The 15,568-nt window shown below is 40.7% G+C and overlaps 1 protein-coding gene and 1 long non-coding RNA gene across 51 annotated transcripts in view; one reads left to right on the forward strand and one right to left on the reverse strand.

Annotated features, from left to right (window-relative positions):
- LOC138849921 (uncharacterized) overlaps positions 1-11,278 on the forward strand; it is a 103,107-nt gene extending 91,829 nt beyond the window's left edge. For 3 of the 5 annotated variants that reach the window (XR_016235732.1, XR_016235729.1, XR_011389131.2), the window contains 2 exons: positions 6,359-6,434; positions 10,670-11,278. This is a non-coding gene — a long non-coding RNA (uncharacterized LOC138849921). Of the gene's footprint in view, positions 1-4,472; positions 4,854-6,358; positions 6,435-10,669 lie in introns of those variants that run through there. The other 2 variants (XR_016235733.1, XR_016235734.1) reach the window with 2 other exon arrangements.
- Positions 2,840-15,568, reverse strand: part of EYA1 (EYA transcriptional coactivator and phosphatase 1) — a 371,713-nt gene continuing 358,984 nt past the window's right edge. For 41 of the 46 annotated variants that reach the window (XM_089335376.1, XM_017341392.4, XM_089335389.1 and 38 more), the window contains one exon: positions 2,840-4,851. In XM_089335376.1, coding sequence (XP_089191502.1) covers positions 4,771-4,851 — 81 coding nt within the window. In that variant the 3' untranslated portion in view covers positions 2,840-4,770. Of the gene's footprint in view, positions 4,852-7,250; positions 7,319-15,568 lie in introns of all 46 variants that reach the window. The other 5 variants (XR_016235724.1, XR_016235723.1, XR_016235727.1 and 2 more) reach the window with 1 other exon arrangement.

Genomic DNA, 15,568 nt, shown 5'->3' on the forward strand with positions numbered 1-15,568 from the left:
CTAGGAGGGTACTTCAAAAAGTTGTAGGAAAAAATGAAATTAAAAGTTAAACTTGGCCGGTGCCGCGGCTCACTAGGCTAATCCTCTGCCTTGCGGCGCCGGCACACCGGGTTCTAGTCCCGCTCAGGGCGCCGGATTCTTTCCTGGTTGCCCCTCTTCCAGGCCAGCTCTCTTCTGTGGCCAGGGAGTGCAATGGAAGATGGCCCAAGTCCTTGGGCCCTGCATCCCATGGGAGACCAGGATAAGTACCTGGCTCCTGCCATCGGATCAGCGTGGTGCGCTGGCTGCAGCGCTCTGGCCGCGGCGGCCACTGAAGGGTGAACCAACGGCAAAAGGAAGACCTTTCTCTCTGTCTCTCTCTCTCACTGTCCACTCTGTCTGTCAAAAAAAAAAAAAGTTAAACTAATTTGGTCTAAAAAATATCTCAAAATCCATGCATACCATTTTCACAATCTGAATTTTCCATGCACTTTTTGAAGACTTCCCATATATTATTTTGTTCTCATAATAATCCCCTGAAGTAGATATTATCATCATTACCTTTTAGGTGGAAAAAGTAAGACACAGAGACATTAATAACTTGCTCCGCTGTGACAAGGAATGTAGGATTCCAAGTGATCTGAATGCAGAGTCCAGGCTCCTAACCACTGGGCTGTACTATCTTGCAATGGTTTTCAGACCCCTTATAAGATTTGGACATGTAATGACTCTTGTTTATCATCATCCCCTCTATCCAATCTATTAGTCAATCCTGGCATTACTTTTATTAAAACCATACCCAGGTTTCCATTTCCACCATTCTAGTTCAAATCTGGCCTTTGTACACCTAGACTGCCCCTGAAGACCTAATAACTAACTGGCATCCCCACTTCTCTTGTTCTGGTAGACGTCCTCCACACAGCAGCTGGGGAGGGTACATGTAAGAGTAAATTAGACCAGGTCATGTTCCTGTGTAAAACCCTCAGTTGCCTCCCATTTCACTTGGAAGAGCAGCCACCGCCTTTGCCACAGTCTTACCAAAGTCTTCCTGGTAACCCTTGCTTTACAAAGCCGTCTCCTCCTCTTTCCTCTTGGACCCATAGGTGTGGTTTTTATTATAAGAGCACAAAGCATAGAAGTGTTCTCCTCTGGGGGGTCTTTGCATGCTTGACTCCGATCTTCCCATGCTATCAGGTCCCAGCTGATACAGCTCAGCCCTGTCCGTCCTAAGGAAGCATAGGCCTGCCACTCGCTAATGTTCTCTGTTTCCATAGAGAAGCTTTCCCACCCGAATGTATCTTACCCATTTTCATTTATTGTCTGTTTCCACCAACTCCAGTGTGAACTCAGTCCTGGGTGCAAGGACATCCTGCTCTCAGCACCTAGGACAGTGCCAAAAGGTGGCGACCAGAGAATCTACTGAATGAAGGCATAGACAGGGCTGGGTGACATTCAAGAAAAAGCAGTAACACTGAGTTCTCTGATGAGAAGAGAGGTTCAGCAGAGGAGGAGAGACTGGGAAGTATGTGACTGAGGTGGACTGAGGTAGAGGAGGCCATGGCAAGCGATGGGAATGCTCTGAGCAAAGGTGAGGTAGAGATGCTTCAGGGTTGGTTGGTCTACTACAGAGCCTAGTCAAAGTAGCCTAGAGTATTGAAGGTTTTGCATTATGATAATGAGGAGATGATCCTGGCAAGAAGGTGGAGCCTCTATAATACCAAGGGGGAGAAATCTGAGCTCTAATCCATGGACAAAAAGGAACCCTTTAAACCCCATGACCAGGGGTGGCATGTTAGCAATGATGCCTCAGCAAATACATCCTCTAGCTTTGTGCTCTCCTTTTGGCCTATTTTTCATACTTTCTTCACCTGAGACCTAAAAGTCCCTTTACTCTCCACATCCCACCCCCACAATTCTTTAAAGATTTTTCTCCAAATTCTTTGTGTACTTGGGGTGCCTGAGCATGCTCAACTACCTCATTATTCAGGCTGCTTGGCCCAGTGTATGCATGTGAAAACTGCATACCATGGGCCTGATATATGGGTTAGACAACTGCATGTTTGATCTCCATGTGTTTCAATGTTGTGTTTCTTTTTTTTTTTTTTTTTTTTTTTTTTTTTTGACAGGCAGAGTGGACAGTGAGAGAGAGAGAGACAGAGAGAAAGGTCTTCCTTTTGCTGTTGGTTCACCCTTCAATGGCCGCTGCGGCCAGCGCACCACGCTGATCCGATGGCAGGAGCCAGGTACTTCTCCTGGTCTCCTATGGGGTGCAGGGCCCAGGCACTTGGGCCATCCTCCACTGCACTCCCGGGCCACAGCAGAGAGCTGGCCTGGAAGAGGGGCAACCGGGACAGAATCCGGCGCTCCGACTGGGACTAGAACCTGGTGTGCCGGCGCCGCAAGGCGGAGGATTAGCCTAGTGAGCACCAGCTGAGTGTTGTGTTTCTAAAAGTAAGTTCTCAGGAGGCAGCAAGTAGTGTTGTTTTATAGCTGTCAGTGATTAATCTGGCTGAATCATAGAAGTACACGTTGTGGGTGTTCTTTGTTGATGAAACTGCTTCATATTACTGTCCTGTGGTAATGAGTGAGACTTAGGCTAGTGTGTGCTGAGTTCTGTTCTATAGTAGGGCCCGGTTTGTATTATTCTGGGGGAAGTAAAGAGATTTTCCATTCATCAGTTCTTAACAGTGATCCAGGAAACAGCTGTTACCCTTCCAGTTTAGTCCCATAAAGGGCTGATAAAGCCATCACAGCAACTGCTTCGTACAGCTTCCTTTTCTTGGACTTTGAGCACTCTAATGCAGCTAAGATCCTTATTTCCTATAAGCATGAGAAAATTATGGTGCTGCCATCAAGGAGCTTACAGTACTTCACAAATCAATTTTATTAACTTAAACACGAAATTAACAAGAATTCTGTACACAACTGTGGACACAACACACCTTTATACAGTAAGGCCCAGATAAACTTTGCATTTTCAGTCTGCAGAGTACAAAAACATACAATGAAAAGGCTAAAAAATTGTCAGCTTCTGTTTGCTTCACACAAAAAGGAAAAAAAATGAATCTAACTGTTAATTTAAACAATTTGGAGAATTCACAAATGATGAATTCTAGCAGCAACATGAAACGTCAGTAAAGGGTGGAGTAGTTCTTTAGCTACTCCAGGTCATAGCTGGTGGTTTTGTTTTTTCTTCCAATACAACATGAAAGAAAATTCACCTGGAGCAATTTCATGACAATGAAAAGCTTTGGGTGAGAGCAAGTAGCACCCAAACTGATGACTTCTGAAGAAACTTTGTTATGACAAAGGTGACATTTTTTAATTCTCCAGATGCAGGCTGGCCACATAAGACATAACGTAGGTAGAGAGTACCATGATTCCTTGGTGATAATGATCAGGCTATGTCCACTGCTCGCAATGAACTTTGCTCTGAGAGGAAGACAGAATGCGAGTGCAGGGAGTAATACAAAGTTCTGCTGATTGTCAGCTATGTGGTAATGTCCTCCTTTATCTATCCAACAAAATGCAGACACAGTAACAATTCTGAGCACATGAAAACCTTGCTAGATTCCAATTCATGAGCCATTTTATTAATAAAATATATCTATCTTCTGTAATCTTTCTGTGGGAAGAAACATTTGCATAATCATTTTTTCCAAGTAGTTACATATAATACAATAGTGTTGAAATGAAAAAGTGAGGTTAGAAGAGGACTTTTATTTTTAAAAATTAAGAAATCGCTGTGTTATTCCATCAAGGCCCTCCAAACAGCATTGGAAAAATCTTAGAAGAATTGATAGGGGAAAAAATTGGAAAACAAAATCCTCATTGACACTTGACAGCCATGCTTTTGGTCTTGACAACATTATCTAAAAAAAAAAAAAAAAAAAGAACTTCCTTTATCTACATATTTATACCCAATACTTTGATAAGGCACTGCACGTGACTTTGTACACGTGTTGCCTCATGCTTCACCATCAAGGCATTGCTACCTTTCAATAGCATTTCCCTTAACAATATGTAAAAGAATCATCCATTATTACAAATTTACACCAAAAATTCTTTCTGTACATGATTGTCTCAGTGATGTACATATTATATGTTTAAATTAGACATACTTTAAACTACTTTGCGATGTGCTAAAATTCAGAGTACTTGCCACGTCGTGTTAATCACTTATTTCTTATACTATTGTCTCTTCAATTATTTGATGTCAAATTGTCTAGGTGAAATGAATGGTATGTGAGTTATACCTCCATAAAGCTGTGGTTTGTTTTTGTTTTTGTTTTTTTAAAAAAAGTCTGTTCATAAATAAGTAGAGATGTACAGATTACCCTGGGTATGAGACACCAAAAGTAAACCTTCTTTACAAGAAATTCCTCCACTGGTATTCAGGAAACACAGTTCAGTTTTTGTTGTGCATCAAGTTTGCTGTAGCTGAGAAGCTGTTTATGTCACATTGAAAATGCGAAAAACTGAAATGTCTGCAGGTCCTTTCTTCACAGGTTTGAACCGTGTAGTGAATGTGGCGGAGACACATCACACTGTGCTAGAACATTCTCATGGCTTATTTTTGTTGGATTCACAGTACTAGAGTCAACAGCTGTTCTGAACAAACAGGTGTGGTCTTCCAGGGACCAGAAGGGCAGGGGTTGAGACCGACAGCAGCTGCATATCAGTATGTTGAAATTGCTAAGTCCTGGAGTCCAGCGTTGATACAAGACTCATGCCGGTTGGATTTGTCCCTGATCTCAGGGCTGTTGTGTGGTTTCCAAGGCCACGTGGATGTTACAGGTACTCCAGTTCCAAGGCATGATGTAGAGCCATGAGGTCTGAATGACTAGAGATTCTCCAGAAGGGCATGGCGTGCTGCAGGTGGACGAGGAGGGACACATGGTGAGGATAGACAGTACACCCAGTCCAACCCCACTTTGCAATCCAGTACACTGCTCAGCCCAGTGCTGCAATAACATGCAAACTGCCACCTAACATGACATCTGCTTAAAACAATGCTCAAACTAAATCCTCCCCAAAGAATACTGCAGTTTTAAAATGCAATCTTAAGTCTGACTGGTTTTAGAAGCTGATGGCTATTTCTTATGTAGATCTACACTGTACTTGAATGTCAGTTCCAAACTTTAAAAACAGTGAATGAAACTTTGCTCAAAACAGTTGCTTTTCAGAAGATGTATTCAGTGAATTTTTTAATGCTTAAAGATTTTAAAAGCCTGTGTTTTATGAGTCTAAGCAATTTTTCTTAGTTGGGAGTATTTACATTTTTCTGAACTTTATCTGACTCCTATATGAAGCAATTTTGTTCAATTATTCCTGACAGTCTTCATATTGACCTTTAAATGGCTTTATCATATGTGAAAATCTCTAAATCGACTTCTTAGGTGGCTTGTTCTTTTGCTTTTTGTACTTGTTATTTAGAGGATAATCTAAAAATATAGTTTAAATGATGGAGGTGTTTGTGAGATCCTTGAAGAATAAACAAGTATTTCTGCATCAACAACATTATTTTCTTAAAGAAAATAATCATCTTTCACAGGACACAATTCTGTTTGGCCCATGTGATAATCTTTTGTTACACAGAATAATGTGGAGGCTAGAGTATAATTTTTAATTATAGTTCTGAATCATTTTGGAGAATTTCAGACTAAGAAAATCTGGCATAGAAGCAAACAGATATGAGAGTGGTTTTCTGATGCTTTTCCCTTTTATCTTTAGGTGGCAATGGAAAATACTATTTCAATGTAGATCATTTAACTGTTACTAGGATGCAAACTTATTTATTAACAATGTGTTTGCCGCCGGTGCTGCGGCTCATTTGGCTAATCCTCTATCTGCAGTGCCGGTACCCTGGGTTCTAGTCCCGGTTGGGGCGCCAGTTCTGTCCCAGTTGCTCCTCTTCCAGTCCAGCTCTCTGCTGTGGCCTGGGAAGGCAGTGGAAGATGGCCGAAGTACTTGGGCCCTGCACCCGCATGGGAGACCAGGAGGAAGCACCTGGCTCCTGGCTTCAGATCGGCATAGCGCACCAGACGTGGTGGCCATTTGAGGGGTGAACCAACAGAAAAAGGAAGACCTTTCTCTCTCTCACTGTCTCACTCTGCCTGTCAAGAAACAAAACAAACAACAATGTCTTTTCCTCCAATTAGCTGCTGAAGTCATATATGATATTTTAATGTCTAATGCAGGCTTTTTCGAGTCAATACTATTATGGGATATGTATATATTTTATCCTTCAAAAATAGAATAATATAGAAATGAATTCTAAAGATCTATTTGTAGATTTTTAGTAAGATACACCATATGACAACTTTAGATTGCAAGATGAGCATTGTGTTCATTGGTGGATTTTTTTTTTTTTTTGTAGTTTGCAGGCATAGTGTTCTAAGTGTAAAAGAGTCCTAGATGCATATGGTCCTGGCCCCCCCTTTCACAATCCATGGGTGAGTAGCAGAAATGTACAACAATCCGAAGAATTTATCTATATGTTATAAGAGGAGTAGGAAGGGGGGAATTAAGAATAATAATTCCTAACTAGGGAAATGCCAGAAAAGAGGTGGTAGTTGAACTAGGTATGAAAGGATGGACATTCAGATGAGCACTCTGGTGTGGCTCATGAGACAGAAGAAAAAGGAACAACTCATTGTTAGCATAGAGGGGGGGCATGGCTGGTACTATGACTGCAAGAGTCAGGAGATACAGGGTTTTCAGTAACAGTATGACAGGTATGACTTACTGGATATTGTGCCAGGTGCAATGCTATGTATGTCGAGGACAGATACTACTGTTGGATTTTACTGATGAAAAAAATGGGGCTTAGAGAAGAAGACAGGTTTAAATAATAACTGGTAAGGAATGAAGCCAAGATTTATATCAGGTCTGGGCTGAATCAAACGCCCATATCCCATAATGCCTCCTAACTGTTCTCCAGGATCGTAGCATAAGTCTCTGTGATGGGAAAGAGACAGTGGAAAATCTGAGTAACTATGATTCTGTAATTTATAGATTTGGGTTGGAAAAATGTTTGATCACTTATAGTATAGAAATCTTTCCATATTTTTTAAATAGAGAAATTCATGCATACTGTAACATACTCGTAAGATATAAGATAATATCATAAGATATAAAGAAATTTAAATCACTTGTACCCAGATACCCACCATAAACACTTTACTTTATTTTCATATATATATATGTGTATATATATGTATACACACACACACATACACTCAAACATATTTGAAATTATATATACATACAGTATATGCCATTCAGCATCCTGCTCATTTTATGGCTTAATCTCAAATCCACTTTAAATGCTTCAGGTCTAAAGAAAGAATTTATTACTGTTTTCAAGTATTCAACTGTATATAATATTATTTTACATTTAACTATCTACTAGATATTTTATTTTTATAACCTTTTTATTATCTTCTTTTAAAACATTTATTTATTTTAAAGGCATAGCAACAGGGGTAGGGGAGAGACAGAGTGAGAAATGTGTCCACTGGTTTACTCCCCAAATGGCTGCAAATGCTGGGGCAGGGAGGGCCATCATTGCTGCCTTCCCAGGCATATTAGTATGGAGCTGGATCAGAAGCAAAGCACATAGACTCCAACAGGTACCCTGACAGGGGATGTGGACATCCTAGGCAGTGTGTTAACCCACTGTGCCACAATGCCAGCCACAGGATTTTCTTTCTTAGATGTGCCAGCTACTCACTGCCCTTCCATACATCTTACCTGACATCACTTATTTCAGGATGTGACAAAGGATGATGATGTTTCTGTAGACAACCATCCAGAAATTTTCAGAACAACTCTCATGCTTCAAAGAGGTGGAATTTTTTTTTTTTTTGAGAACAAGGTCAAATTCTTTTCCACACAGATTATCTGAATCTAGACCTGCTTCTCACAGACAAGCTCCCTACAGATACATAGGGGTTTCAGAAAGCTCATGAATACTATGCATGGATTTAAGTCGAGCAGCCAGATCTCAAACTAGTACCATGTGGGATGCTAGTGTTACAGGTGGTGACTTAACCCACTATGCTATAATGCCAGCCCCAAATTTAAACTTTTAGTTTAAAATCAGCCTTTTTTGAAAAGGTGACCTTATCCACAAAGAGCCCTGATTTGGTTTACTTGCACCAAAATATTATGGAACTTCAAATAGTTCATTTAAAACTGGATCTAAAGATATTTATTTTGTTGCAAAATTTTTTGAGATCCATGCATAGGTTTTTCATGTGTGTTTACTATGAACATTTTAAAGACCACTCATATGCATGGATCTGACTTTTTTGCACCAACATAAACTCTTAATTCCATTTTTCATGGGCTTTTTGAAGTATCCTGGTACTAATGACTTCAGTCTTCCTGAACAGAATAGTAATAAGAACCACATGGTCAAAAACTAGTTCAACTGATGCACTCTGCCTGTAGAATATATGAAATACAAGGCATCGCCATGCAACAGTGCTGGGGCTATGCCTTTTAGCAGTGCCATAGGTTCTACAGTTAGAGATGGCAGACGCTGGGAAACTCTCCCACCTGAGGGCAGCACCTCCAGCCCCTCCTTCAACATTACCCATCTTTACATGAAGGGTCATGAGGTCTGCCTAAGTCAGCATTTTCATGCTCACAGAAACAGTGGACTTCTCTAAGAACTGTACATCCTAAGACCAAGTCTAGAGGAGAGGCCAGGTGACTCAAACTCATGTGAGCAAGTAACTACAGCTAATACTGCAGCTAAGCATATAGGAGGCTACTTCAAAGGGATCATGGGAAAATGGAATCCAAGGTATAAGGTATTTTGGTGCAATTTTTTTGCATAATACATGAAAAATAGGTATCATGAAAAAAACTATGGACTTTCCTTTGTACCAAAATAAACTCAAATTTTAATTGTATTTTCCATGAATTCTTTGAAGTACCCTTGTATTGATGCAAAGATTTTATGCATTAGCAAGAGCTTCCCAGGACTAGCGGGTACAAAGTAAACAGTGCTGTTTCTTGCATCAGTGGTTGGTCATTGGACCAAATATTTCTTATATGATATCAGAGAGAAATGCTGGCAAGAGAGGAAAAGCAAAGTGCATGCTAGAATTAGGAGACCTGAGTTATACTCTCAACTCCAACATTAACTACATGCACTTAGAGCCCCAGTTTCTTTATCAGTAAAATGAGAGTTCAGTGGAAATTTTACAACTTTGCTATTACTATTATCTGGATCACAGATGAAGTTGTTATTTTAGATACGCATTGTACAATACAAGATAGGACACATGCCCCTACTGCCCAGAATCGCCAGGCAGGCAAGATGTACCTATTGTTAACAATTTCATGACAATGTAAGGCAGTGTGGGATTATGGATCATAAGGACAAACTCAGAGAGAAGAGGTCAAGTGTAAGGTAGCTGGGCTTGTGTTGAATTTGAAGAATGAGCCACACTGGAGAGGTATATGGGAATGAGGATGGGACTCCCACTTACAAGGCAATGCATGTGTATGACAAGGCTGACAGGTGCGATGCACAAGACATTTTCTGTAGTTAGTTTGGGAAGAATGGGGCTGGAATGGTGTGTTCAGTATAGAGACTTATAAAGAAGAAGACTGTCTAAGGTAGAAATATTTTGGGGTTTGGATTTTTAACCTTCTAAATGGACGGGAAGTGAGATTAACATTTCCTCAATGCTGGAAGACACCTGGCAGAAAGTATTTTAAATAATTTAGGGCAGAAGTCAGGGAGATATGGACTGAGGGTGTATCAGGCTAGGAGCAGAGAAACCACACAGAGTGAGAACAGAAAGCTGGGAGCAACAGATGGGAGACAGACACAATTGTGAAGACAGAATCCAAGCAACTCGGTGATGAGTTGGTTGAGTGGACAAACAGGTTTGGGACACCTGAATTCATTTGCTTGTATTCAGATGGATATGACATGGGATACCCAAATGGAGATCCTAGAACCCTGGGACTGAAAATAGAGTGGCCCACAAATCTTAACAAAAACAATGACTGCAACCATGATGTGTATATGATTCATGAACCAAGACTAGGCATATAATGAGAGAAACCCAGGCCTAGATGAACACACGTAAGTCAGTATTCCCTAATGGGAAAATGGGGACACATCTTTCTTTTCTCTCTTATCTATAGGTGTGACTCTCCAAAACACCTTATCTGTCCTACTAAGATTATTTTGCATCCATCCCTTATGGTTATATATAACATCAATCACATAAAAAGCTAGGTCCATGAACACGCACATGTAAATAGAATTTTGCTGAATTACTAAAGCACACACCTTCTGGCTCAAGTATGGCACTTCTAGGGATTCATCCCACAGCCTCCCTTGCATGTGCATGAGCCTCATAAAGGCTGATCACCGCACAACTGTCTGTTAACAGTAAATACTAGGAACCTCCTGACCAGCCCCAGGAGGGAATACAGGCCAGGATAGATTGCTAAGTGAAGAAAGCAGGTACTAAAAAATGTAGAGTTACCATTTGTGTTAAAAACAATCTGTGTTTTCATATTATTTCTAGAAAAGCTTGCAAATACTTCTCAAATTGTAAAAGAAAGATTCAGGAGCGAGATAACTGTATAGACTCATTAAGAAACACGTCTTGCAGCATTGCTCTCCTATTTGTGTCTCTGCTTCTTCTCCACACAGAAACGAGCGGTTTAAGGATGAAGATGAAATCCCATTCAAATATGGCATACAGCAAGTGATCATTATGTACTAATGAATGACCTGACCAACATCAAGTAACAATGAGTTTTATGATTGTAATGTCTGTGGAAATAAAACTACAACTAAAAAACCCATGTTACAAATGTTAGATTTTTTTCCCCACAAAAGCTGCTTGTACTGTTCTAATGAAACAGTTTAGAATCAAGCATTCGTAGTCAGGTTCCCTGCTTCATCTTAGGCTTTAGCAGCTTTGGCTCTGCATGGTTAAATTTTTTTTTGATGAAACCTTTGTCATTATGCAGAAAAGTATATGCTTGCCATTTTTTCTCCTGTGTTACAAGAGATTTATTTCAAATAGTTAGTTGAAAAGTACAGTTAATTTAGCAAGGCCAGTTTTACTCTAGAAATGAAAAATAGACATCAGTGGACAGGAGACTAGTCTTGACTCTTTAAATTATGTATATGTCCAATTATTTTTCCTCAAGACGTATTATAGTAGAGCATTAGGAGTCCTGGTATATTCTGACAACAAAAGACAAAAGTTGGGGCAGGCATTTTTGCACAGCAGTTAGTTAAGATGCTGCTTGCTGGGCTGGCGCCATGGCGCACTAGGTTTTCCTCCGCCTGCAGTGCCCGCATCCCCTATGGGCGCCAGTTCTAGTCCCAGCTGCTCCTCTTCCAGTCCAGCTCTCTGCTATGGTCTGGGAAGGCAGTAGAGGATGGCCCAAGTGCTTGGGCCCCTGCACCCACATGGGAGACCAGGAAGAAACACCTGGATCCTGGCTTTGGATCGGCACAGCTCCATCTGTTGCAGCCATTTGGGGAGTGAACCAATGGAAGGAAGACCTTTCTCTCTCACTGTCTGTTATTCTACCTGTCAAAACAAACAAATAAATATCTAAAAAAAAAAAAAAAAAAAAAAAAAAAAAAGATGCTGCTTGCATAGCAGGTAAAGCCTCTGCCTGTGACTCGGCCATCCCATATAGGCACTGGTTTGAGTGAGTCCCAGCTGATCCACTTCTGATCAATCTCCCTGCTAATGCACCTGGGAAAGCAGAAGAGGACGACCCAAGTGCTTGGGTCCCTGCACCCACTTGGGAGACCTAGATGAAGCTCCTACCTGTTGCAGCCATTTGGGGAGTGAACCAATGGATCTAAAGATCTGTGTGTGTCTCCTTCTTTCTCTAACTCTGCCTCTCAAATAAAATAAATCTTAAAAAACAAACAAAGAATGCTGCTTGCAATGCCCACATCCCATACTGGAGTGTCTAGGTTTAATTTCTAGCTCTGTTTCCAATTACAGTTTCCTGCTAATGCACACTCTGGGGAGCAGGTGATGAGTCAAGTGGCTGAGTACCTGACACCCACGTGGGGGACCTGAATTGACTTCTTGGTTCCCGGCTTGGCCTGGCCCAGACACTCCTGTTGCAGGCATTTGGGGACAAATAGGCTGTGAGTCAAAGAATGACTTGCATAGGTATACAGCATCCCTTATTCTTTATAGGCAGGCTTTCTAGGAACAAAAACACACTCATGGAAACTCTTGAAAGAGATACCTTGAGAGTGGAGTTGTTCCTTTATGAAAACGGGTATTTCTGATGTTTTCTCTTTGAAGGTTTTGAGAAATCTTATCATTATAGATTTAGATTAAATTACCAATGAAAGCTCTAGAAGTGTCCTGGCAAAGAGACTTAAGGATGACAGAACAGACTTGAATTGACCATTAATGAAACAAATAACTGGCAAAATTATTGATTAGCATTTCTGGGCTCAAAAACCTGTTTCTAGCTTTATGAGATAAAAAGGCATATCTAACGGGAAAAGAATGCTGTGTTCTATTTTAAAAGGGCCCACGAGACTTGGAGATGCAATGTGGATTGGTTTCAATTTTGAAAAACATTTTAGCATTCAAAGGCGCAGAACTTCAATGGTTTACTATTAATTTTACTTAATAATTTAAATTTCTCAATAAATATGGTATATATTAGAATTGATATTATTTTTAAAATTTTAATCATAAATGCATAATTGAAGAAGATTCATAATTATATCTGCCACCCAAAAGGGAAGAAATAAAATTTTCATACTTTGTTTTTAAAAAAAGCATGTAATTTTCTTTTGTAAATCAACTCCTGCTTAATATAAATGCAGTTTATAATCTGAAGAAACTTTGAGCTAAATCTTGTGGTCAAAGGAAATACTGGATTCAAATTCTAGTTTGTTTACTTTCCAACTGTGCAATTTGGTGTGCTTCAGTTTTCTCAACTGTGAAATAGGTTGAGGGATTCCTTTGTTATAGCTTTGAGGATTTATAAAAATTACTAGCAGTTCTTGTTACCCATCATTAATCTTTTTCAGCATGCATAGCCATCTCTTGATTTATTTTATTTGTTTGAAAGACAGAGTTACAGAGAGGTAAAGACAGAGAGAGAAGTCTTCCATCCGCTGGTTCACTCCCTAGATGGCCGCAATGGCTGGAGCTGCGCCAGTCCGAAGCCAGGAGCTTCCTCTGGGTCTCCCACTTGGGTGCAGGGGCCCAAGGACTCGAGCCATCCTCCACTGCTTTCCCAGGCCATAGCAGAGAGCTGAATTGGAAGAGGAGCAGCCGGGACTAGAACCGGCGCCCATAGGGGATGCTTCAAGCCAGGGCTTTAACCCACTGCGCCACAGTGCCGGCCCCAATTTATTTCTTTAAAAAAGTAGAGACTAGAAAACTATATTTAAACATCCTCATCTATTGTGAATTATTTGACCCTTGCCTTCTAATTCATACACAAAGGACTGCTGTTTAAATGACAGTTAACCTAAAAATGCTCAACAAAAGCTCTCCTTCAATAAAATTAGAAAAGGAATATTCAACCTGTCACTCTGAGTGATAGAATATCTGAATCTTTTGTGAGATTATTATGAATCTGCACATTCTGAAAAATCTGTACATCTTACAGACACATACAACAGAGCAGCTCTCAAGACGCAAAGATATTTTATATGCTAAGCATCTATAATCATCCATGAACCAAGGCTGAAATCACGAAGGCCCATGCACAGTCACAAAATTCAAGAACACTATTTGCAGGTGGCTGTCTAATTTCTCTTTGGTGTGCTGTGTGTAAAAAGAACAGCATGTCTAAAGACCAACAGTGGAAACAATTTGAACTGTTCTTCAGAGTCAGCAAATACTCTTGTCCTATTACTACTTTAAGTTCTAACATCAAACCCAGAATTCCTTTAGTTTTTCCATGTTGTGGTCACCAAACTCAAACTTCAAAGAAGCACACTTCTCAGACAGGTTTAGGACGGGACCCACCCACCCACAGGAACTTTGAGAGGGCCCAAAGGCTTTGACTTGTCTCCTGTGCATTTCCATTGATTGCTTTCTTATGCAGCCCTCTGCCTCACCACAAGCTAGGAAGCCACATTTTGGCAACTTTCTCCTAAAATTAAACTTTTGGTGAACAGCCAAGGGAGAGAGGCCCACCTGGAGGGCAGAGCCACAGGCCCCATTGGCTTGATAGGCTGTCTTTCAATTCCTCACTGCTTAGTGTTGCAGATCTGTTCTATGCAACCTGCCCACTTGTGGTTAGGAATAGCCTTGGAGTTCCAGAAGCTTCTCTAGGAAGGAGACAAACATTCCCACAAATATTCTCTTTAACTCTCCAGGACTGAGTTTTAGGAGATTTTAATTTAGTCTGGAAATGTTTTCATTTTATGAAAACAACCCAAAGGACAAACAGAGGTACCAAATGACAACCGTGGCTGACAACTGTTGAAGCGGGAAGGTTACAAGCGGTGCTTCGATGGCCAGAGCTACGTGGCATCAAGCGCTGGTGGACTGGAAGTGTGTGTGTGAGCACCAGCACCAGCCATGCTCATGCAGCGTGTGAAACTGAGCACATTCTGCATCCAAGTGTATCCGTGACACCATCTATTATTTACAGAATGAGGGTCTGTGCCTGTGTCTTTACTGAAATTCATAGACACTGAAGGTGAACTGAGCTATCTTCAGGAAGGCTGGCCACGTATTATACTGAACATTCTATACTGCCATCTATAACCTGGTGCCTTTATTGTATCCTTTATGGAAACAAACGAGGATTTTTATGAGGGTGTTGAGGGAGGGAGGCAAAAATTATGTTACTAATTATCTCATGAAATATTTCATGCTTTTCAACCCAAGAAACTTGTATAGAGTACAACTGTGCCAAGATTTAGGGAGTTAGAACTTGAAGTCAGAGTTTCAAACAACAAAGCAAGAAAATAAGATTCTGAACCCTCTCAAGCTCATATTTTATGGTAGAAGCAGGCACATACACGCAAAATTAGTAACAAGGGCTACCATTTGTTGCATACTTTATGCATAACAGGCTCTGTTTTAAGGGACTTACTTAGGTCAACTAAAGCTAATCCTCAAAATAGCCTAATGAGCAAGGCACTATAACTATCCCTGTTTTTATAGACAAGGAAAGGGAGAGAGAAGGGTTAAATAACTTGTTGAAAGTCACAGAATGGGTAAGTGGCAGAACCATAATTCAAACCCTGGGCTCTGTGGCTCAAGAATTCAAACTATTTCCCATTACAACTTCTCCAGTTAAATCATAACTGAGTACCACTATCATCGAGTTCTTAAAAATAGAGGAAATAGAAAAGGTGCATAAACTGTGTCTTGAACAGTAAGACAGTGAGAAAAAGTGACTGGGGAAAAGAATCATTGCAAGAAGCAACAGAGAAATAAAGTGCTGAGCAAAGGAAGGGCGGCATATGGGCATGTCTTCAGTGTGGGTTGTGGGGAGGAGAAAGACTTTAGGTACCAGGCTGAGGAACAGGCGTCTCCCTCTTTAAAGAAAATACACAACGAGGTGCCGACTGACAAAGCTGCTG

Source organism: Oryctolagus cuniculus, chromosome 6 (genome assembly GCF_051225735.1).
Source record: "Oryctolagus cuniculus isolate XC-2025 breed Fujian yellow rabbit chromosome 6, ASM5122573v1, whole genome shotgun sequence".
NCBI lineage: Eukaryota > Metazoa > Chordata > Mammalia > Lagomorpha > Leporidae > Oryctolagus > Oryctolagus cuniculus.